This window comes from Crocuta crocuta, unplaced genomic scaffold (assembly GCF_008692635.1).
Source record: "Crocuta crocuta isolate KB4526 unplaced genomic scaffold, BGI_CrCroc_1.0 scaffold382, whole genome shotgun sequence".
Taxonomy (NCBI): domain Eukaryota; kingdom Metazoa; phylum Chordata; class Mammalia; order Carnivora; family Hyaenidae; genus Crocuta; species Crocuta crocuta.
This window is the reverse complement of record NW_027531873.1, coordinates 2912969-2937451: the sequence shown is the minus strand read 5'-3', so window position 1 is coordinate 2937451 and position 24483 is coordinate 2912969. Positions and strand designations below refer to the sequence as shown.

The window sequence follows — 24483 nt, the reverse complement described above, 5'->3', positions numbered from 1 at the left end:
TAATGGCTTTTTTTTAATAATTGTGGAGATTCTTCAATATACACTGAACCTTGAAAAGTAATAGTTTTAACATTAATTACAATGTGAAATAAAAAACGGTGAATGAACTTTTTCATATTATGCTATACTAGAAGGCTTTGGTTTATCTTGCACTTCGAATGGGTCTTTTACCCATTGAAGATATTGACATATCATTCCTTGGTCATTTGGAAGGTATTGATTGGTTCACGGAGTTATGCAGATCTTCCAAATATTTGCACATTTCATTATATAATACCAAACAATCATATTGGTTAATATCAGCACCATCTACAGTGCTGTATGTGTCACCAGTTTACTTTTATTGCTAATTAGATTTTAAGTATAAAAATATACANGTTCATTTTTTGAGGAACCTCCACACTGATTTCCAGAGGGGCTGCACCAGTTTACATTCCCACCAACAATGTAGGAGGGTGCCCATTTCTCCACATCCTCACCAGCATTTAGAGCATATGACAGTTTCTTTATTCTTCCACCTATTGATGGGCTTTTGAGTTCTTTCCAGATTGAAGCTATTATGAATAAAGCTTCTATGGACATTAATGTATAAAACTATAAATATATGGCCCAGACTTCCCAGAGATTACAAAGTATTAGATACATAAGATTATATGAAATCACATGTTTGACATGGACAATCAGTACCTTGGTAAATTGTAATACTACTACTAAAAAGAGAAGTAGTGAATATGAAGTGTGTTACATATAACTAATTACATTCTCAAAAACTAGTTGAGAATGTAAACTAAAGTTGCTTTAAAATTTTAAATTGGAATTCATTGATCCATTAGTAAAAGATAAAACTATAAAACTTTTAGAAGAAAACAGGAAAAAGACCCTATGGAGGGCAAATATTTGTAAAATGGGAAGACAGAAAGAGTAGGGGAGAGATATTGCTAAACATTAAAAATAGTGATAAGTTAAACTTTATCTAGATTAAAAATTTCAGCTCTTCAAAAGATACTGTTATTAGAAAAGGCAAGTCATAGACTGGAAGAAAATTATTGCAAAGGTATACCTAAAAGATTTAAGGAATTTTATAATTCAGTAATGAGGAGATAAATAACCCAGTAAGAAATGGACAAAAGACTTAGACAAGACTTGTCTTCCTGACTCCAAACTACACCATCCTCACTGTTAGGTTATATAGCCAGCTGCCCTAATCATCACAAAAACTCCACAAGATAGGCATGATGCCAGTTGCAAACAAGATTAAACTGAAATTAAGTGAGTCAACAAAGTCACATATTTAATAGCATTTTTAAAGCTAGCATCAAACTCTGATCTGTTTAAATCTAAAACTTAATTTTCTCTCTGTCACACTACATCTTTATGCATCTTCAATTATTAACAACAACCTCTCATGACAGTAACCTCCCATTAGGAAAAAAAGTCCTAGACCAACATTGCTATTCAGTATTTTTAAAGAGAAAACTATCATTGTAAAATTGTTGACAAATTAGAACATGTGAAAGATTAAGTAAAAAGTTTCATTGCAGTCAAGGGAGGAAAGAAGGATGGAAACCTATTTCCTTATCTGTGATTGCAAAGCAAACAATTATGAAATAAATACACGTATATATATATTTTTTTATTTATTCCAAAGGGACCTATGCAAGAAAAAAAGAAAAAAAATTTTGCAAAAGCTATCTTATTATCTTTATTATTTAGTTGGAAATTCCAAACCCATTGTGAATGTGACTATAATCCCTCCAATCTCTGTATAAGGAAACAGCAGTCATACTACCAGATGACCTCAAGTCATCAGATCTATATCACCAATTAAATAATGATTGGGATGATTAAATGGACTAGATATCTAAACAGTATGCAATATTCGCATTTTGTTACTTTATAGATACATTTAAAACATTGTATAACTGGAAGAGATAACCTTTAAATTTATGTTTTTTAAGGTGCCAGTAAAAAGATTATTTTGAAACGGAAATAGTAAACAGGAGAGTCAGACTTTGGTGATGAGTGTGAGGTTAAATAATATGACCAAGAATTAAGACATATTCCTCAAAATAGAGAATTTTTTTAAACTGTTCATCCATCTACAATTTTAACATTTTCCATAATCTCTTTTCTAGGCATTTTTTCTAGCATATATGTGGTTTTCTGGCCCTAATATCAGTTGAGGTATTAAAAAATATTCTTTGGTTCTATGAATGTGACATCTCACCATATGTTTGTTTTTATGTCAAAGTACTTAAGAAGACATATAAGACTTAAGAGTTTGCTTCAACCTATCATGATGTAAATACAGAATAAAACTCAAGAACTTTTAAAAACCAGCAAGGAAAACCAAGATGTTTAGGGTAAGGAAAGGGAATAAGAACTAGAAGCAGTATGTTTACAAAGCTAATCAAAGACATACGAATACACAGGACCAGGGGACTGTGAGTTTATTTAATAAATCTTACATAGTACTTTTATATGCCAGTTGCAGTCCTCAACTCTTTTTAAATATTAACTCGATTTATCCTCACAGTACCTGCTGTTATTGTCTCCTTTTTACAGATTAGGGAACAAGGAACAAAAAAGTTGAAGTGACTTTCCCAAAGTCACAAAGCTAGTGAGTGTCAGGATTTAAACCAAAGTAGTACCCTGCAAGTACCATACTCTTAACCACCATGCTATGCAGCTTACTCAATAGAAGTACTAAAATAAGGTCAAAATTAAGAAACCAACTGTGTACACAAGGTAGCATTTAATGATGAAAGAGCCTAGGCTTTGGGAGACAGATAGACCCAATTAGTCATATAGTTTTAGTTGAGTCTGAACTTTCTCAACCTCACATTCTTCATCTGCAAAAAATTGAGTGAGGAATACCTAATTCAGAGGATTAGCAATAACATGTGCTGACACAGTACTAACACATAGTAGTCACTCAATATATGTCAACAATCATTACTTTCACTATAATTACCTAAAGAGACTTCCAAAGATGAAATTTGAACAAAGATCAGGCCACAAAATTAAGGTGTACAAGTTCATCAAAGCAGGAGAAATCCTCAGCTTTCTGTCTCTTTTTATGAAAGACTCTTACAGAGCCTTCTAACGGATGAGGCCTGAGATAGACCAGGAGGCATACAGAAAGTCAGATGGCCATCTAATTCATAATAACATCACCATGTTGTACCAAGACTCTTTTTAACAGCATACGTCAACTTCCTCTCCACTATGACCAGTGTCATTCCTATAGACACCAAGTCAGGATTTAAGTGGTGATTGAATGCCTAAGGGTAGTGTAGGGTATTCATTCATTAACAAATATTTATTCCTAAGGCACTAGGCACTCATGAGGATATAGCAGTGAATAAGACAAACATAATTCCTGTCCTTGTAGAGGCTTTTTTAGCAATGTAAAAGATAATATGGATGGAGCAGAAAATTAGTATATGGAAGTTATTTATGGGCTTGAGCTTGGAATTTGATAGTAAAGTGATTTCTGCAAGAAATAGAAATGTAGTTTCATATCCTTGGAAATAATTAAACATCTATAGGTAATAGAATTGTGATACTTTTATTTGAATATGTTATGTAAAGTATCACTATATTGAAAGTATATAAAATATCTATATCTCTTAAATTGGTAAAATAGCCAATCAGTATTCTTACTTTAGTTATTAGCATTCTGTCAGACTTGTACAGTAATGATTAGTTACCCTTTATTATACTTTTGGCATGCTTCCCATGTTTAATTTCATTGTAGGGAAGGAACACATAGTTAAGGAAATTGCAAAGAGGAGGAAAAGTTAAAATAGGGAAAATAATGACATAGATTCAAAACTGACTTGAATTTATTATTATAATAAGACTATTGCAAGTAGAATGAAAAAGAATTATTTTTAAATTTGCATTTGAAATATTTTGTGCTCAGCCTGACAACTTTGAACTTGGAATTTTTCATTTTCTTTGGGTTAAAACTTATTTTCATAACAGCACAGGGAAAAGTAACAAACACATTGAAACAAATACATAAAAATAAATTCTAATATCTTTTAAGAAAACACTAAAATTACTCATCAAATATATTGAGTATCTTAAATAATTTATAGTCCTAAATAATTTTCCCTGTAAGGTTGTAATATTACTTATATTGTCTCCTTCTAGAATATAATTTTAGCCTCTGCTCAAAGACATTGTATTTAAAAATATATGTGAAAATGGCCAAGTTAAATACAGACTTTGTTACATGCTAAACTATGGAGTAAAGTGTCATTAGAAAGAGCAGGACTACGGACGGCTCCCCTATATTCGAGCATTACCCAGTTCCCAGATCCCTGCTGTGTAGTTGTTCCACTCGCCAAGAAGCCTGTTAAAGAGCCCCCAAGAGCATGTGTACAGCCCTCCATGTTAATAGTTAATTGGTGAGGATGGCAAGATGAGAGGACAGCCGAACATGTGGTCTCTCAGACTCAAGCCGTAGACAGACCTTTAGTTATAATAACAGCAGCTGCTCACGTTCTCACAACTCAACTGTTCAAAACTGTTGTCGAATGAAGGTTGCTGCAGATTGGGAAAAAATAAGGGGGCGGGGGGGAGGTTACATCCAAGAAAAATAACTAAAACGCTACCTTGAAACTCTTACTACATATTATTTAAGTATGAGAATATTACTTCAACTTTTTAAAACTTAAGCACAAACTTCTATATTCAAGGCTATTATATTTCAGATACATAGAACACTGTTGCTTTTTTCCTGTTTACTGTTAGAAATGTTGGTGCACTGCTCGAAACTTTTTAATGAGACTTTTTGCGAAGTGACACCTTTGAAGCAGTTACAGTAAGATACTGTTTGATTTCCCTATCTAGCAAGATATGAGACTGTTAATTTTTTTGGTTTTATAAATGGAAACTAGCTTCCTATAGTGAAATTTGTTATCCACCTCCAAATTATAGGACATTTTGTGCTTTTAAGTTAATTTTATTTTCAATTCCCAGTGACAGTTGTGTGCTTGAAGAAAATGATGACATATAACATTTATTCTTTTTGGAAATAAAAATTTAGTTTTATGCTTTATTATGATTTCCTTGGTAAGGTGAAAGGAAAATAAGTTTGCCTTACCTTATACATTTTATTTACATGATCCATGACAGGTTGTTGGTGATTTGTTTTTAGTGATCAAAAGCACTTTTACTGGAAACTGTCAGGAAGTAAAGTATGGGAGAACTTAAAATTGTGATTCGAATGGGAGGTGTAAATGTTTTTCTTTGGCTTTCTCACAACTTTTATTTCAGGAAGAAAATGTACTTTTTATTATTGCTAACTTACTCAAACTGTTATAATCTACTTTTTAAAGGAATTTTTATATATAAACAACAACCTAATAAATTTCTCCTTAACTGTCCTAATGCAGGGATGAAAACTTCTTTGACATTACTCATGGTAAAATATTAAGTGACATTTTCTCATTCTAGAATACTTCTCAATATCGCCAGCATTTTTAATGTATAGAACATTAGTTTATAAACTATTCAAACTTTCTTTTATTCAGAGCAGATTTCAGAGTTGAAAGTGTCTCAGAACATATTTTGATTGGTCATTATCAGCATTTGCTCCATTAATAGCCTTACTCAGTTTTTATCCTATAACCAATGTTTTCCAACAATTTGATCTGTGTCTTTCCCTCCCCCCCCCCAACCTATCTCTTTGGAGAATACCATCACCACTATGTTAGTTTATATCAAGGAAAATTCATTTTCTGAAGAAAAGCAGGAAGAAAATGCCTTGTTTTAACCTCTCTTGAAAATCGAAGGTTTTATTTAGTGTGTTATTTTATCTGTTTTATTTTATTTTATTTTTTCTTTCATAGTTTATTGCCAAGTTGGATTCCATATAACACCCAGCGCTCATCCCAACAAGTGCCCTCCTCCATGCCCATCACCCACTTTCCCTTCTCCCCTCCTCCATCAGCCCTCAGTTTGTTCTCGGTATTCAAGAGTCTCTCATGGTTTGCCTTCCTCCCTCTCCCCAACTATTTTTCCCCTTCTCCTCCCTCATGGTCCTCCATTAAGTCTCTCCTAATCCTCCTATAAATTAATATTTTATAACATTAAAATATTAAAGCTTTGAACACACTGAAATGAATGACTGTTTCAAAGTAGAGAAAGAAATTCAGAACAAGCCTATTCACATCCATAAACTTTTGTGTTCATGCTGAGTATCTTAGCAGCTAAACTCTAAGTCAAGTAATGGACTGCTTAGAACTAACCACTAATATGGGATTATGAAATGTGGACTCCAGTGGTCTTGTGAATTTCTCTCAGTGTGAAATCTTTTATTCTTAAAACAAGAACTAAAAATAATTGCATGGTGAAGGAACAACAGACTTTTATGAGTTTACAACTATAAAATTTTGGAAAATATTTTTAATGTAATTGTTGATAAGAACATCATTATAGGAAAGCATAACATCACCTCTGTCGCATAACTTAATCTATTTTAAGTGCTCTTTTTAAATGCACTTTATTAAGGAGAAAATTTAAGGATGAAAATAGAGATTAGATTTAATCTCTCAATCATAACTATCAATTACTAAAGGATAAAGTCAGATATTCTGGCTGTCAATTTTTCATGAGTTCCTTTTATTTTTTTAGAGCTTCTCAACTACTAAGAGGTAGATTGTAAGAAATTAACATGTTTAAAAGTATAAAAAGAAGCAATTTTAAAAAGTCAGCTGAATCATATTAAACCTATTTTAATGTTATGCCATATGTGTTAAATTGTAGTCTTTGAAAATTTAGTAACTTCATTTGAGTCTGGTGCACTGTAAACAGAGTTTATTATTCTTTGTAATAACAAATAACAGATAAATAGGTGTTTCAACTTTGCTACCATAGGCTGCTTATAAAAATCTATAAATTCTTATAGCTCTAGTATTTTTTCTTCTGTTTTACATTGCCTCTTCTGGTATCATTCACTTTTTAAATCAAATCTTAGCTTATATGCATTATACATATGTATTTAATTTACTTTCTTGATCAAACATGTTTGAAGCTTTTTACATAAATAAACTCCAAATTACCTATAAGTTTCTGTCTAGATAGAGCATTAGTAGCAAAATACATAACATTTTATCTTAATGTAAATATGCATATTAAATAAAAGCAGTATATTTTAAATGGTCAATAAGATAAATGTGCATCTTTAAAGGAAAAAATTGCCACATAGAACCCTTATGTTATACTTAATCTAACCAAAGCATATTCAGCAAGCCATAAAAAGAAAGTTAATTTTAATTAAAAAAATGTCTTTTTGTTGTTCTAAAATAACTTTGTGAGGTTATACTTCATATGGTGATTCATGCTGTACTTACTTGTGGCGATGGTGTTTGTTAAAGCACTATTTAGAGCCAAAATTTTTAAATATATCAATGATAGAAATAGTGAAACGTCTCATCACAGTATGGAGATTGAGTCATCTGTTTGGGCATATGGAATCTTTGGCTGTAGACTGCAGTCTTTATAATGCCCAGTGTCCAGGCATGGACACAACTGTTCTGGGAAGAGAAGCAGAGAGGGACCTCTGTGTTCAGTCCACTTGAACATGGTAGAAGAAAAAAGGGGAGAGGATCTTTAATGTTAATTATTTTTATTATAAACTATCTTTGACTTGATCACTTTTATATACAGAAAATAAGTACAGCTATATGTAATTTGCAATTATTTTGTAAATAAAATTACTAACTTTTTAATCTTTGGTGTTGCAAGCTGTCTGAAAAATACCTGTGAGAAAATGTAAGTTTTGAATTATTCCTATTTATATACTTTGATACATACTTTCCCTTAAAGAAAGATTACTGTCTTTAAAAAATAAGATGATACTTATTTCTTAACACTGAGATGACATATGCTTGTAACTAATTATAATCTAAAGCTCTTTAAATACCAGGTCATATATTATATCCTAATATTATGTTTTAGCCCTTTGCTATTAATTACATTATTATTACTATATAAAGAATTTCTACTTCTTTAATAATGTTTGCGCACCCTATGTAGTTAATCTTTAATGTTGAGGAGGACAAGGGGAGAGATTAAATTAGTCTTGTAACCTCTTTCTCTTCCAGGCTGATGATGGAAAATAAAAGCTCTTAGCCACAAAATGTAACACTTAGAATTAATATTTAATTAGACTAGCAAATTGTACACTGTGGCTGAAAGCTTCCAAAGAGTTGTGAGTGCCACAATTGACCTACAGGTTTAATAATAACTCACTTCTAGAAGCAAGTGCCAGTTCAGCATAGTAGAGCCACTGTAAGAAAGTCCTGAGAGATTAAAATCAGCAAACCAAATGGCAGGCAGGGATTCCTGGGATGGAGCCTTCTGGAAAGCTGGGAGCTAGAATAGCTTTTAAGCCAGGATTCAGATGAGAACAGTGGGTGAAAAAGCTGATCCCTCCTGTTCTGGGAGCTTCTGGTTGTAGGCCAAAATCTTAGAACAGATTTTTACTAAATGTTTTTGCTGCAGCTATTAACTTACATTGAAAACCAAATATTGAATAATTTTTCTGTAAAATTTAACAAATTTTTTGTGTAAACATTAGTTCTTAATTTCTTACATATTAGTACATAATATCTGTAAACTCAGATCATTAGATTATCAGATAGGTTTGGCGCTGTACATCTACGCTGTTTTGCTGTGACATGCTGTTTCCTTGTTCCCTGTATAGTTGATTTATATGGTTCATTTCTATATCATTTCATTACGGGACATTATGCAGAACCTGAGAAAGAGATTGTGAAGTCTCTACCCAAGAAATGTTTTTCTTCAAGAAGGTACATACACCAACAAATATAAATGAAAGGCATTCTTAATTTTTAAAGGCCCTATATTATAAAAAGCAATGCTACATTTGCTTATGCTTATGATGCAATTAAATTACAAGATAAATAATTGGACCCCCTGGTGAAACATTGGATCCTTATATCTCTGAGAAATTAATCTGGTGAAAAATAGGAGACCATGAATTTGAAAATGTGCAAATATAGAAGAGCCAACTAAAGAAGGAACACCTTACATAATTTATTGGTTTTATCTGAAATAATTAAAGAAAAGCTGTCATTAGTTAAAAATTCAAGCAGATGAGAACCTTGCCAGCAGAGGGAGTAGTCCTGTCTGCCGTCAGGTTCCCATCATTTTCCCACCTGCCTCAGCTTTTTTCCCAGCCAGTCTCCCATCTGGACCTGGCTCTGTCAGCCTGTTCCTGATGACAGGCTATAATTTTATACTCAATATGGGATTATTCTAAGCTGATTTTAAACTTTAGTATCTTTAACCTACCACTGCATCACAAACATCAGCTGGATGCTCCGTTTGATATTTGGATATTAGCAATTGTTTTTCCATGCAAGCAATGATCTTTTGGACATCTGTGAATTACATCTTAAGGGTTTCAAGTATAAAGTAGTAAGCGACAAATTTTTGATATGGAAGGAACCCATTAAACATTTTTAAACAACAAATAAGAATTTCTATATGAATTTTTTCTTTAATATGAAACTAGATGATATATAGTTTCAAATTATTTTTCATATAGAAAAAATACCTAAAATTAATTTTGAATATTATGCTATTGTTCAGTTTGGTCTATTCATTACAATATTTTGTTTACCTCATTTATAAGTTTTCAAAATATGTAAGTTTTTTTAGTGTTTTGTAGAATAACCTATTGAAAAAGAAAACTGATGTAAATAAGTGTTCTGCAAAGCATGTACTATTTGAGGCCAGTGTAAATGTAAATAATATTTCTGAAAATAACATCATGTGTTGTTAAAAAAATTTCATGCCAAAATTTAGAATACTAAATATTCAATCAAATGGAAATCACCAAAAGATGTGGCTCCATTGCTTAATCCTAGTAAAAGTGATAATTTAGCAATTTATTCTGCCCTACAGGTTAAGTATATTTACCATTAGCTCCTTTGTGGATATGTTTTTAAAGCATTAGCAAAAGGAACCAAAATATGTTTGTTTTATGATTTCCCATATCAGTATTGTTGCTACCAAAAGAGTGTTATAGTTAAAATTTTTTAAATTTACCGAAGTTCCACTGTATTTTAAAATTCATTGTGTGACGTTAAATAAAAGTTCACTATTAAATCTGGAAAGAATTAATCTAATGCCTTTAATAAGGCATTATTACAATTATAAATATGTATTAGTATAATTATATTTGGTAAAATTATATTCTTTCTTAAACTCAAAAAATTATGAACAGAATGATTTTTCCCACTATAAAATATTTTAAATAGATAAAATTTTAATGTACAGAAGTAACTGACAATTCTGAGGAAGATAGGGGAAGGTTTGTAAAAAGTTACAGTATAAACAATTTTATTATTTCATGGTCTCAATTTCTATAGAAGGTAGAAGTTGATAAGCATAGAAAAACAAACAGCTCATTAAACATCTATAGATTTATCCTTTTATCCACATTTGTTTTTTTTTATTATATTACGAAGAAGTGTCATAAGTTCTAGTATGGTTGTGTTTCCATGCATATCATTTTTCAGAAAAATGTTATAACTTGAGTTGTTAAGTAGTGTACTTGCTTTTCTTGGGATTCTCCTACCCCTCCCCCCCTCAACACACACACACATTATGTCACATAATACGTTCAATCAAAGTAACTTAAATATTTCTTTAACTTTTCAGTATTAACTTAATAGTTCTTTTGCACTGTTGTAATCCCAAATCTGATGTGTGTGCCATACTCAAATGGGGGCTCTACCCTCTATATTGTCTTTTTGCTGTCTCTCTTATTTGAGTAGCTCAAGAACTTATTCTTCTTTTTTGAGGCATTGCATAAATGCTTTATGTCAACTGATTTATTATTTTCAAGCTTCTTAATAATTAATTGATTGGTCAATTACATTTTAATTCTCTTGTTAAAAATCTTTCCTGGGAGTATATTTTGTGTTAGTACAAACTGTATCTTTTACATTGTTGAGATAATTAGGTCAAAGAAAGTAGGAAAACATTCAGCGTTTGAGGTATTCTGATTGTTACTTGGTTACTCTAACTAGGTATCTCAACTATTTTTATTAGAAAATGGAAGGAGCTTTATACGGCAGTAGTTGAATTTTTATCTCTTAAAGTTCATAGTTTTCACTTAATGAGCTTTGAATTGGAAGGGAGCATTAAATTAATCTTCCTTTATTTAAAATCCATTTAATGGATTTGGCATATCCTAATAAAGAGGTTACCATTCTATAAAAGAAAACAGGAAACATCCTATGAAACCAAGCAAGAAACAATCAAAGGAAAAACTGAAATTTTCTGTGAAATTAAAATTGGAGTAAAAAGGTAGTCAGCTGGACAATCTGATTTGCCTTTTTTTATTTGCAACACCATCTGACATGATTTAAATTTAAATAATTAATTAAAAAATTCCACTGCAACAGAAAGTTTTAAGAACCTTTTATGTAACTTAATACAATGCTATTTGAGACTGCCAGCAAACTTAAAACTCCTGGACACTGGCTCTCTTCTCTTCTGGCTTCCCTCCTAGTCATGTCTTGGCTACTGTCCAGAGCTGACAACTTTCACCCAAGAGTGAAGGGAGATTTGTCTAGTATAAGGAGGATTTTTGAGCCATCCTAGATTTTCACATTCAGATGGGCAAGGAGGAAGGGTGACAGTATCATTGTACATACTTGGGTGATGTCATTGTGCCGTGCATGAATATAACTGTTAATTTACTCCTACTGGTAAGTCCTGAATGTCCTTTAGTCAAATGTTCCTTATTAGAAACTGTAATGTAGCAACTTCAAGGTTAACACAAAAATTACTCAAATTTATGTCTAAGTAATTGACGCACAAATACCTTCACTTCTCCATTTCCAACTACATATACTGCAGACCAAAGAGGTTTCACATGTTGGCTAATAACATAAAAACACTTAGAATCTCTTCAAATGAGATTGTGGAAGTTCCAGTTTCAAGGCCTCTGCTCAGATCATTATGCTAAAGTTTTCTGAACACCATGAGTTATATTATAACAATTTACTGTCCATAGTATATTCTTCCTAAAGTGAGTTGTGATTATTATGTTTTTGAGGTTTTCTAAAGCTGTTAATTTCAGATCCTTTTTAAGTAAATTTACCTACCTTTATCTAAAAGACCACTTAGTATTAACATTATGATTTGAAAGACAAGAGTGGTTTTAAAATATGATCATATCTCACATATTGATACCATACTCCCTATGAATATACCATACTCCCTGTGAATCTCAGAGCTACAAAAGTAACCTGTAATAGTATTTTAACTTTTTAAAAATTATGTACATTTGCATGCCCAAATATCTTTTATGCTTTGTTCGTAACTGGAGGACTGAATGAGTTTATAATTAAGATAGAGATTCAGTCAGAAATTTAGATGTTATTCTTATAGTTTCCAGTGCTACTTATTCTATGTTTTTTTTCATTATCTGTACAACTTTCTCCCTCCAGTTTGCCACATTACATAAACTATTTTCCAAAACTGCTGTGCAGAAAGCAATAGGGTCACTGTTAAATATAACTTATATTGTGGTAATGATTAAAACTTTCTTCTTGCTGTAATACTTCATGAAAGCTTTTATAATAGGATTTAGTTTGTAGTTAATAGCTGTAGTATAAATGTACAGAACTTAGAAACCTAAGAAATGAAGTGTATAAGTGAGTTTCTGAGATTTCTAAATCTAGGGTGTATACATCTTTTATTTTGGAATTCATTAGTTTTCCTCTGCAAAGTGGACAGCTGATTTTTTTTATCTCCCATAAATTACCTTAAAAAGACCTATAATGTTGAAAAATACTACAGGATGTTAAGTGGCTTATTAGTAAATTTTAGGGTTAAATTGAAGAAAGAAACCCTCTTTAAAATAAATCTCTTGTTGTCCATTTAAATATACAGGACCTTGCTTATAGAAAGCCAGAAGAGTAATTCCATCCTTAAACCTTACGATTTCTATAATTAAAGTAATTGAGAAAGCTCTAGTTTATATCACTAAAATTCCAAAAGTTGAGTTCTAACAAAAACTGATTCTTATCATTTTAGGTGCAGATATTTAGATACAAAGGCTTAGTCTTGTATTTATAGATAAAAGGAAATCTGACCTTTTGATTAAGAAATATTGTCAGTAGCCTTTATAAGTGCTTGTTCATCTGAGGGTCCATGACAGGAGTACTCTTCCCAGTTGAGTTTATCCTAAAAATGAAATGATAAGAGCCTGCTGGTTGTTATCTAAGATTCTTCTTAATGGGAGAACCACATGGTTATTCTTCATCTCCCACTTGTTCTCACCCTCTACAACCAACCCAGCCACACCCCACCCCCACCCCAACATTGTTCAGTACTCAGCACAATGAATCATTTTCAAGTTGACTCATTGTGAACTGTCTCCCAGCTGTTGGAATGTCTGGCAGACATTTTTGTTTGGGTGAAGAATAACTGGCTGAAACCCAACCTGGATGAGTTTGATATAATAGTCTTTGGCTAAAGAAATATTGAGAGGAACTTGTTTATGGCCTCTGAAGCCCCTGTTATTCCTGGAGTAGGACCATCCCCTGTGGCATAGAACAGAAAGTAAGGAATCAATCTGGATTATTTTCTCACCATTGAATGAAAAATTGCCTTGGAAAAAAATGGGCATTTTCAAATTATGTTTGTTTTTCTGTACTTGGTACCCACGTGATTGAGAGTATTAAAGCCAATTAAGGATAATTATTTTTACTGGTTCTTTTTAAGAACACTGATTCAAAGACTAAAACATTCTTTATATAACACACATCTCTACTTACAGAGGAGTTTCAAATGCTCTGCTAGGTGTGAGTTAACCAGTCATTTCAGCACAAGGTTTAGTGACAGAAGCTACTATGTATTTCTGATAGAGTCAAGTAACATTGACCAGCTTTCTTTTATTTTTCATTCTTCTGCAGTCATTACAAGGGAACCGAAGAAACAGAGGAATACCAGGAAACTCAGTAGTCAATCATGTTTTCAGAAAGTGAACATATTTCATTGTGTTTGGACTTTCCTTTAACAGGGGACATAGCATCAGACTGAAATTTTCTTGACTGTTTTATATTTCCCATCCTTTTCTAAAGATTATTTTTAAACAAGTAGACATTACCATGTATAAAATGGGAGTTCAAAATTATAAAATTTTACAAACAGCAATTTTTTCAAATCATCTAGAGCTTCAGTACAAATTTTTTTTCTAAGATGTTATAGGCTTATGAAATGTGTATTAACCTACCACCATGATAGAGGCTAAAAGGAATCCCAAATTTCTGTTAAATAAAACAATTCAAGAGAATCTATAGGGTATTTAATGATTATATTTTTGATGATTTTTTTATAGCCATGAAATTCTGGGTATTTTAGAATGTTTACTACTTAAAATGTGACTTTTTTTTACAGTATATTATTTAGCAATATTTTTGGTTCATGTCCAGTTGCATTAGGAAGGAAAAGGTAGGCTACTAGTCTAGTGCTAGTCATCAACCATCTTTTCTTTGCCTTTATTATTATCCCAGAGCCAAATAGCAGCATCTGGAAGGAGAGAACAGAAGACTCCAGAGGTAGCCATGCTATAGCCTCTTAGCTAGACCCTTCCATGTTTCTAAAATGCTACAGAGGACCTCAGCTGTTACAGGGCTGGGACGTGGTCAGAGACGATAGTAGGACCTTGCCTTACACATTATACTGTAATATCTACTGCCTCTGAATCCTGATGTCTATGAGATTTTCCAATGGGCAATGGGCAAAGTAATTTTAAATATAATAGTGTATGAGGATAAAGGTAGGCTTGCCCCTTAAGACAGAAGAAAAATAATTTATGTTCTCTATCAAAACTAAGATATGTCTCCTGTACTCTTCCAAATAGAAAAGCATACCTACATAGGCTGGAATTTTCTATTAAGTGCATATTTTCATACAGTTTTCAGCATGTGGCAGTTTTAACTTTTAACATATTTCTCTACACTGATATTTTATCTCCTCTGCAATTTTGTCATTGAGATGGCATAATGGCACTGAATAGATATTATATTTTTAAGCATAACATGAGTGTTTTGTTTTCTTGTTTTACAGAATAAAGCAATTATTGCTCGTGTTACAAACTTGTCAGATACCGTAGTTGGTCTGGAATCATTTATTGGTTCTGAGAGAGAAACCAACCCTTTATATAAGGATTATCATGGTAAGCATGATCTTTATAATGAGAAGAGAATATCCTGGTTGCCTCTAGGGTACCTGAAAGCATTGTATCCAGTCATAATGTCTACTGTCAAGTAGCATGAATTTTGTTTTATAATACATCTATTAAATGTTTTCCATTCCTGACCATTCTTTCATGGCAGCTGGTCACCAAACTACGTTAAGACTACAGACTATGAGGGTGCTTGTGTGACTCAGTCAGTTAAGCTGACTTTGTCTCAGGTCATGATCTCACAATTCATGAGTTCAAGCCCTACATCGGGCTCTCTGCTGTCACCATGGAGCCTGCTTCAGATCCTCTGTCCCCCTCTCTCTTTGTGTCTCTCCCCTACTTGCATTTTCCTTCTGTCTCTCTCAAAATAAATAAATAAACAACATCAAAAAAAAAGACTGTAGACTATGATAACTGTTTGAAAGGAATTAAACCCAAGTACTAAGGCATGGCTCAGTCAGATATAAATTCTGTTGTACTAATGGCTTATACTTGTCATAAAATCAGTTGTACTTAATCAGCCATGTTTGAAATAAATATATTAATTCTAATAATAACAGCCGATATAGTGGTTTGTGCTTTATAAAGCCTAGCTATATGATAAATAAAATTCATACTGTATTATATTTCACTGTTTTTTTTTTCTTGTTTTTATGTTTGTTTATTTTTAAGAACGAGAGAGAGTGCTTGAGCAGAGAGGTGCAGGGAGAGAATCCCAAGCAGCCTCTGCACTGTTAGTCATCCAGGCACCCCATACTTTATATTTTTAAAGCCCTAATCACATTTTCAGAAAGTGAACACCTTTGATTATATTTGCACTTTGCTCATTTTGTTGGGTTATGAGCAAAGTTTATAATATTGCCATACCCTAGTATAAGCACAAGTCAATTAATGAGACTTTTACTTATTTCTTTGAAGTTTCTTTTTTTTTTTTTTTTAAGAGAGAGAGAGTATGTATATGTGCACATGAACTAGGAAAGAGCAGAAGAAAGGGAGAGAAAATCCCAAGCAGGCTCCAAGCCCAGCACAGATCCCAACACGGGGCTCAGTCTTACAACCATAAGATCATGACCTGAACTGAAATCAAGAGTCAGATGCTCAGTGGACAGAGCCACCTAGGCACCCCTTATTTGAAGTTTTTAGTAGTATTTTGGTAATTTGATTAATTTGGATATTTTTAAAATAAAGGTTCTTCAACAGAGTCATTGACATAGGAAAAGTTTAATAGTTTTGCATATCTTAGCTTTAAATTAAATATAGAGTATGGTGAATGATATATTTTTACCTATTTACTTATGCTGAATAAATAGTAATTATTGCTGTTACTATTGTGGATCTACTGTACCTACATGGAAACCTTTAAAGACTGAATAGCTTACTTGAAGCCACTGGAAGTTTATATAAGATTGTGATTGCGGACTATGGTGATTCCTAGAGTTGACAATAAAAGGTACTTTTATATGATATATGACAATATAAGGTACTTTATATGATAACTGCCAGTGCTTTGTAGAATCAGCATACAATCTTTTAAAATATAATAAAATACCTAAATCTAACAATCAAGTATTATTTAAAGACTAGAAAGTATAAACTATGAACAAAAAGCTACACTAAATGATTTGCCTCATGATTAACTTACATCAAGTATGCTATATGCTCAGATGAACCCTATATATAATTATTTAATATACTGTTGTCACTATTATAGGAAGAGGACTATTAAGATTAAACTATTTTTTTTTTATTGAGCTGTTGACATACAACATTGTACTAGTTGATAGATGTAGGTATTGTGAAATGATTACCACAGTTAAGTTTAATTAACATACATCATCTCACATAGTTTACAATATTTTTTTTTCCTAGTAATGAGGAGAACTTCTAAGATCTATTCTCTTGGGGCGCCTGGGTGGCTCAATCAGTTAAGCATCCGACTTCGGCTCAGGTCATGATCTCATGGTTCGTGGGTTCGAGCCCTGCCTCGGCCTCTGTGCTGACAGCTAGCTCAGAGCCTGGAGCCTGCTTCAGATTCTGTATCTCCCTCTCTGACCCTCCCCTGCTCACGCTCTCTCTTTCTCTCTCAGAAATAAATAAAACATTAAAAAAAAAAGATCTACTCTCTTAGTTACTTTCAAATATACAATATAGTGCTGTTAAGCATAGCCACCATGCTGTACATTACATCCCTAGGACTTACTTGTCTTATAACTGGATAAACTATTTTTCATTTTTTATTACTATCCCTTCTCCTTTAAGACAACCTAAGTTAATTATTACCTTAATAAATTATATCTGAGTATCATTTGTAAGTATTATGACCCAATAAATTTAGTAAAATTGTATTTTATATTCGAGGACAGTCATTTGATTAAAACATTTTGAGTGTGAAAGCCTATGATTTTTTTGTGTGTGTTAAAATCTCTGGATTAATAAATGATTACCAGCAGATTCACGAGTGGTTTTGAGAAGTAGCATTTCTGTTAATATGAAGAGTCTGATAAACCATAGTTATTCATTGTGGGAGGCCTTCTAATTTAATAACTAAACAAGTACATAGCAAATTAAAATGCAGAATGTACTAGTGAAAGTCTGGTGTGCTTATTTCTAACATACTTTATGAAGTAGCTCTGTCTGAGATCTTTTTAATTTGTATCTAATAGCTGTCTTCATAACACTTGTAGCATTTTTTTAAGTTTAATGAATTAAATCAGATAGTTCAGTGAATTGTTTTTGAAGGGACCATTTAGAAAGTTAAGCACCTGGAGGTTTAACCCTTTTAAGCTAAAACAAATACATACATTACTAGGCATTCAGACACATACAAAACTGTCTACTAGAGAACAGTTCTTTAAGTAAGATGTGTCTAATTTGCTCAGATTTGGATTTGCCTTCTTCCCCCATGTTTAAGGATCTATGTCTTTAGGATGATGATTTTTAAATATGGGCTGAATCAGGCGGAGAGATGCACTGAAGAATCTTCCATGTCTTCATCTGTGGCAAATGACCCCGAGTTTAGTCAGAAACTGCATTAAGCTGCACAAAAGCCATCCAGTGCCCTTGTCAGAAAAAATTAGCAAGTGTTTCTACTGACAAGAGGCCAGAACTCACGGTTTACCTAGCACTGTTACAAAGCTTCTAACAGCTACATAAAGGGCTAACATGCCACAGAAATGAGTATCTTGGGATGGCATAGGGGTTAATGTTTGATCCTAGAGAGTGTGCTCTGAAATGTAGTTTTCTTCCATGGTTTGCTCAAGTCATTAATAAGGTACAAAATGAAATACTTTTCACTAGTGCTTCACTGGTTATCAGTAACCCATGAGCCTTGTTTTGCTGGCTGCTTACTGGTGCATTTAATAAAATAAAGATCACTCGGTGGTGCCGTGGGCAGCATGCAAGGTGATAGCCATATTTGCTTACTGTAAATACAAGAGAAAATCACACACAAACCGGCTGTAGTTTTGACAAGTATTAAGATCCCTCTTTACATCTGTACTTCTCTACCAAAGTGCAATTAGTTTTCCTCGCACAAGGATTTCTGTTTATCTTATTCTGCTTGATTACTTGAGTATAATCACACCATTTGCTTCATTGCTCCTGGTAGTAAGCTCCAGTTTTAAAAGGGGAGGATGCTTGTGTGTAAATTTACAGGATTCTGCTGTAAGACTCTTTAATTTATGCATCTAAGACAGTGTTTTTAAATTTTTGTTCTTTTAATTTTCTTTTCACAAGGTTTGATTCATATTCGGCAAATTCCTCGGCTTAATAACTTGATTTATGATGTATCTGATGTCAAAGACTTAGCTTTTAAATTAAAAAGGAAGCTATTCACCATTGAGGTAAGAGAGAATTTTTATATTTGTTCATGGTCTTGATGTTAAATAGTGTGTGTATGTGTGTGTGTGTGTGTGTGTAATTTTTTTTTACTTTAATGAAATTCTTAGAAGGTGTTTCCTGCTAATATTTTTATGTTTCCTTGGTGTAACAGAAAGTGTTTTTAGACTATCTTATTTTTTCTCTTTTAGTGGCATATCATTAGAGTATAGCAAAAATGATTTTGTTTTAAATGTGTGTTCAAAGTAAACTCCAAACTTATAAGTATGACATGCATATTTCCAAGGCTTTCAAAGCATATTTAATTAAATGTTAATGAGCTGTGCTTATTTGTGTATGGAATGTGAATGCTCCCCACAACTGTGTATGGCTAATACAAGAGGATCCTTATCTATATTCTAAAAGCATGTTTCTTTACTATTAGTGAAATCACCTTTCTGTTTCCATGCAGAACAAAACAAAGTATAATTTAATTTACACCGGCATCTTTCTGTAAGTTTTCTACAAAACTTAAAGTTTTTTTATGACCTTTATGCAAGCAACACTGACAGAAAGTAGCAGTACAAAAGATTTATTTCACCTTAATCTTGCTAAAGAGCAAATGAACATAGCACTATTAAGCAATTAGAGTTGATATATTTATTAACGAAATAAATGCTTGGAGAGAGATGGCTTTTGGGTGATGTGATAGTTATCAGTATAGTCAGTGCAATTTTTTTTAACAAAGACATAAAACAGCCGAGCAGCCTTGACAAACCATTTTGTTTAATCTCTTTTCAAATGAAAAGCTCTTAAGCAGGCCACTTGTCTTAACTGCTTGAAACCATAAAAAGAGAGAATTGCCACCAATAAATTAGCATATTTTTAACTTCATCACCAAATGATGGTCAATGTGGCTTGGCACTGCTTTGGTGTTTGGGACTTCACCCTTAAGTGACCACTTTGGCCCTTTTTTGACCCTCTGCCCTCTTTAGCTGGCCACTTGATAAGGTAACTTAATGGTTCTCTCTCTTTTTCTCTTTCCCTTCACATTTGCAAGTAGCACTAACCTATAAATCATTGTAAGGGCCCTATCCAGTGACAAATTAATGTGCCCTCCTCCTAATTAATGGTCATCAATGTCCTTAATTATCTAATCCTATTGAGAGCAGTTAATAGTTAATCAGGCAGCCAGTTCTTCAAGCAGGTCATCTCTGCAGGAGTGTTAGAAGTTTCTCATCTGGGGATACTCCCTTCAAAAGCCACTTAAAGCCAAGAGAACGAGAGTGTAGAAATACTGATTCTTGAGCTAATTTGCTTTAGTTCTCAAAAGAAACCATTGAAATGGAACCCAACACTGTAATTGTTCAAACTTCGTTTTAGTTGTTCTGATAGAATACTGAGAAATTTGCCTTTACTTTTAAACCAACATTAAGCAACATTTTGCTTAAAAATTTTAGAGGGATAAAGTTATAGTTAGTGTCACAAGGAAAGCTTGCTTCATCATTTTCTTTTAAGTTGAATTATATTTTTAGTGAAATATGTAAGTTGTTGGTTTGTTTTTTTTTCTCCATGTGACACCTTTCTCCCAAGATGAGTGTTCTGACCACCAGGTCTAAGGTATCATGTCTATCATTATACAAACTAAGCCAGCAGATTCCCTAGTGAAAAAAATACTGTACCCAGAGAAAAATGTAGCACTCTAGTGTGACTCATGCTCTCTCTCCCTCTCTCTCTCTTTCTCAAACACACACACATACATATACAACACATACATGCACACACACTGTTTCTTACTTTGGGGATGAAGGATAGAAATAAAAGACTTTAATAATGTCAAGTGGGACCTGCCCTTTGATAAATTTAGGTTCTAATAGTCACTCTACACTTTATCATTGGAGCTGATGTAAGATCTTTTATAAACCACATACGTTTCCGTTCCATTTCCTCTCTTCTATTCCCAACATTCTAAACCAAGAGAACAATTAGAATTGATCACCCTATGGTTTGGAAGCAATATTTGAAACAAAACACAAGTATATGGTTGGTTTTTAAAATGTTAATATTTAATACAGCTGATCAAATCCTTTACTTTTTTGACTTATAGCCTAATCAATAAGGTATTTTTATACATAGAAATGTAGGTGAAATACATTCCAAATAATTTATTTAGTTATGCCATAAAATTCAACTTTGTGAATAGAAAAATTATGAATTAAAGAATGAAACAAACCCAATAGATGCCTATATATATGGAGGTATAATTATAACAGGATAAAATCATGTAGTTCATATGAGATTAAATGATTCAAATATAGCATTTTACCTTATAAAATGCATGCTCAAACAGGTAGATAGCAAGTTTTGGTGATATATTATAGAAATTGGAAACAAGAGGATTCCTTTATTAAGGGAAAAATTATCTATTAAGTGATATGGTTTTAATATGCATCACAAATACTCAACTAGTCTATAAAATGTAAGACTATAATATAGCAGGCATTGAATCTGTGTTTTACTTTCAGAAGGGAAATGTGGTTTAACAGGTAAAGCAGAAACAAGTTTTCTGATTCTACACAGGTAGCTTACTTACATGTTAGAATTTACTATCAGTCACATGGTCTCAAAAGTTGGCATGGTTGGAAACAAGGGCCAAAAGAAACGGGAAAATGCCCTCATCCCTATTGTAGAGTGCCCTTTGTTTGATTTATTGAATGCACATTATAAAAACTGATTTTTTTTATTTTTAATAACGGCCACCAAGGGTCTCTAACAAGTAGAGCAATTTTAGCCAGCAGTCTTAAATTTCTTTAAATAATTTGGAGAAAGTAAAAGAATATTTCTTTCTTCTTAGAATGTGTATTGGTATTATTCAGACTCAAGTAGAAGCATTTATCTAATCATAGTAAATTTTTACTAATACTTAGTATTCATCAGCAATGAAACTCTATAAATTAGCCCCTCTACAAAAACCATAGCAGAATCATATCTATAGTAATGACACTAAAATCCTGGCATGCATTCTGGATAAACAGAAGAGAAAATTTAAGGTTGGTTCGGTATGGCTTTAGGTTTAAAAAAAATAGCTTTCTAATTGTTTGAAAATTTATAATCCTTGTAAACTGTACATGATAACTCTCTAGCATATTTGATTAACCATGACCTACTACTTATTTATTGCCCTTACCACATAACCTTTATTCAATCATAGCAAGATTTATTAAGGCTTTGTTGTATACCAGGCCTTCTACTGGCTTATTTATACTTTCTATACAGTAATTAAATATCTTATAATGAAGGGTTTTACTATGAAACTGTGTCTTTTTCGTCTTCATATCTATCCCAGAACTAAGCACAGAGACATACACTTAGCAGGTATAAAATCTTTGCTGAAATATATGTATGGAGAATGAGTTATGGGTTTGAAAAATTGTGCAAGTCATACAGCTATAAATACTATATAAGCTCCATTGGTCAAGTGACCTATAAATACTACCTTCTCCATAAGTTCTGTAAGAAATATAACTCAGTACACAGCTTCACTTCCAAGCTGAAATAACTACTTGGACTTGGTTTTGGGTTTTTTTTCAGCTTCTGTAATTTTTGCCTCTCTAATGTTGGAATTATCGTTAACCAGTTTTTCCTTTATATTAGTAATTATAATGTAATTATAATTCCTAAACTAGTAAGATTTGGTAGGATTTGAAATGTGACTTCATCTAATTTGATGACCTCATAACGGCAGCATTTTTGCTTTCATTTAATAATATTTTCTATTGTGATTTTCTATGGTTCAGCTTGATCCTATTTTAACAATCTAATTTTCTAGCATAAATAGTAATAGCATATTATTACATTAGTTATAGTCTCTATTATGGTTATTAAAATAGGGTTTATGCTTTGGTAATGGGACAGTTTTCCATCTCTGAGATTCAATGTTTGTTAATTTCAGGTCAGAAACTATGATTACTGGGTAACACTAAAGAATACATAAGACATACACCATTCACTGCAAATTTTCAAAATAAGGATAAACAATATTTACATAGGCTTTAATTGGTCCAAATATAGTAATTTTCATAAATAGTATATTTATGTGGGTCTTGCACACTGAATGAATATTGACAGTCCAGAAAATTGAAGTAAATTAAGACAATCTCAAGACTGTCTTTAATTTTTCCCTAATTCCAAATACAGGACTCCAGTACCTCCTTAGTCATCAAGAACTTTTTCTCACCAAAGAATTTATTAACCAGCATTTATTAGTAACAACTATTTTTGATTCACTTACTTAGAAAATTTATTCTTAAGTATTAAGACCAAAATATTATATGCCATAAGTATAAATTAACTTTATACAGTACTACAATATACTTGATAATGATTCAGTAGAATTATTTGAAATTTTTACATATTGGAGAAACATAAACTCTTGCAAGCTACAAGAGTATCAGTCACTTTGACAGTGCTGGACAATGTAGAGTTGCATGATATCTTTCGTCCTGGGTTTCCTTACTTGCCAAATTTTATATCAATAGGCTTTCCAATTTTCAATGGGAAATAGAAAGGTGACTGTTTAGTATACATAGAAGTTGAGGAGGGATGGTTGACTTATTTGTCAATTAACAATTATGTCACTAAAATAAAAAATGGAAACATATATGTCTGGCTCAAGAGCATTAAGTTGTAGCATGATGGGCCATATAGTGTAATACACCTTTTCTGATAATGATGCCCTCCACAAATATTGAAATATTCAATTCCCAGATAGATTACAATTAGCAAAAGAAAATCGAAGTGTAACATAGGCATCTGTTCATATAGATCAAATCATTTGTCAAAAGCAAATTCAAATGAGCATTTTTTAAATTTTTTTTAACAATGGAAATGTCATTTTCTCCATGTTCACATCTCAATATATTCATTATATTACCATCTCTGTATTTACACTTTAATTCCCAAGCAATGTAAACATACAGTAGGGTCATATAGATTTCACAGACTCTCAAGAAGTTGGTAATACTGTGCTCTTATATATCTCACATGGCATAGTGAGCCTATCAAAAGTGCATACCACCTTAAGGGGAACACAGTTTTGAGACTGTCTAATCCTATTTCTTCCCACATTGGAATCTTAATTAGAAGAGATAAGGAAAAAAAAAACATCATTTAACTAAATTATTGTCTTGAATCTGTAGCAAAAGGTATAATCCGCAATTGGGCCAATTAGTGAACCCCATAGTTAGCTCTGCTGCAGCGAACAATTTGATTAGATCTGACACCATCCTAGTTCTCACTGTTGTTTTGCCAGGTATGATGGTCAGACTTCAAAGAGCTTGAGGCATCAGCAGGGCAAGGTTTGGAGGCCAGCTTAGGTCCGGTTGTTAATCTCTCTGCTAAAACCACAGCAGCTCTCA

The 24483-nt window shown here is 32.5% G+C and overlaps 1 protein-coding gene across 3 annotated transcripts in view; it reads left to right on the top strand.

Annotated features, from left to right (window-relative positions):
* Nucleotides 1-24483, top strand: part of ELP4 (elongator acetyltransferase complex subunit 4) — a 241913-nt gene that overhangs the window by 98567 nt on the left and 118863 nt on the right. For all 3 annotated transcript variants that reach the window (XR_013337263.1, XM_077772876.1, XM_077772875.1), the window contains exons 8-9: nt 15133-15241; nt 18986-19092. Coding sequence is in view for 2 of the 3 variants with exons in the window: in XM_077772876.1 (XP_077629002.1) it covers nt 15133-15241; nt 18986-19092 (216 nt within the window). In the remaining variant the exon portion in view is untranslated. The remainder of the gene's footprint in view (nt 1-15132; nt 15242-18985; nt 19093-24483) is intronic.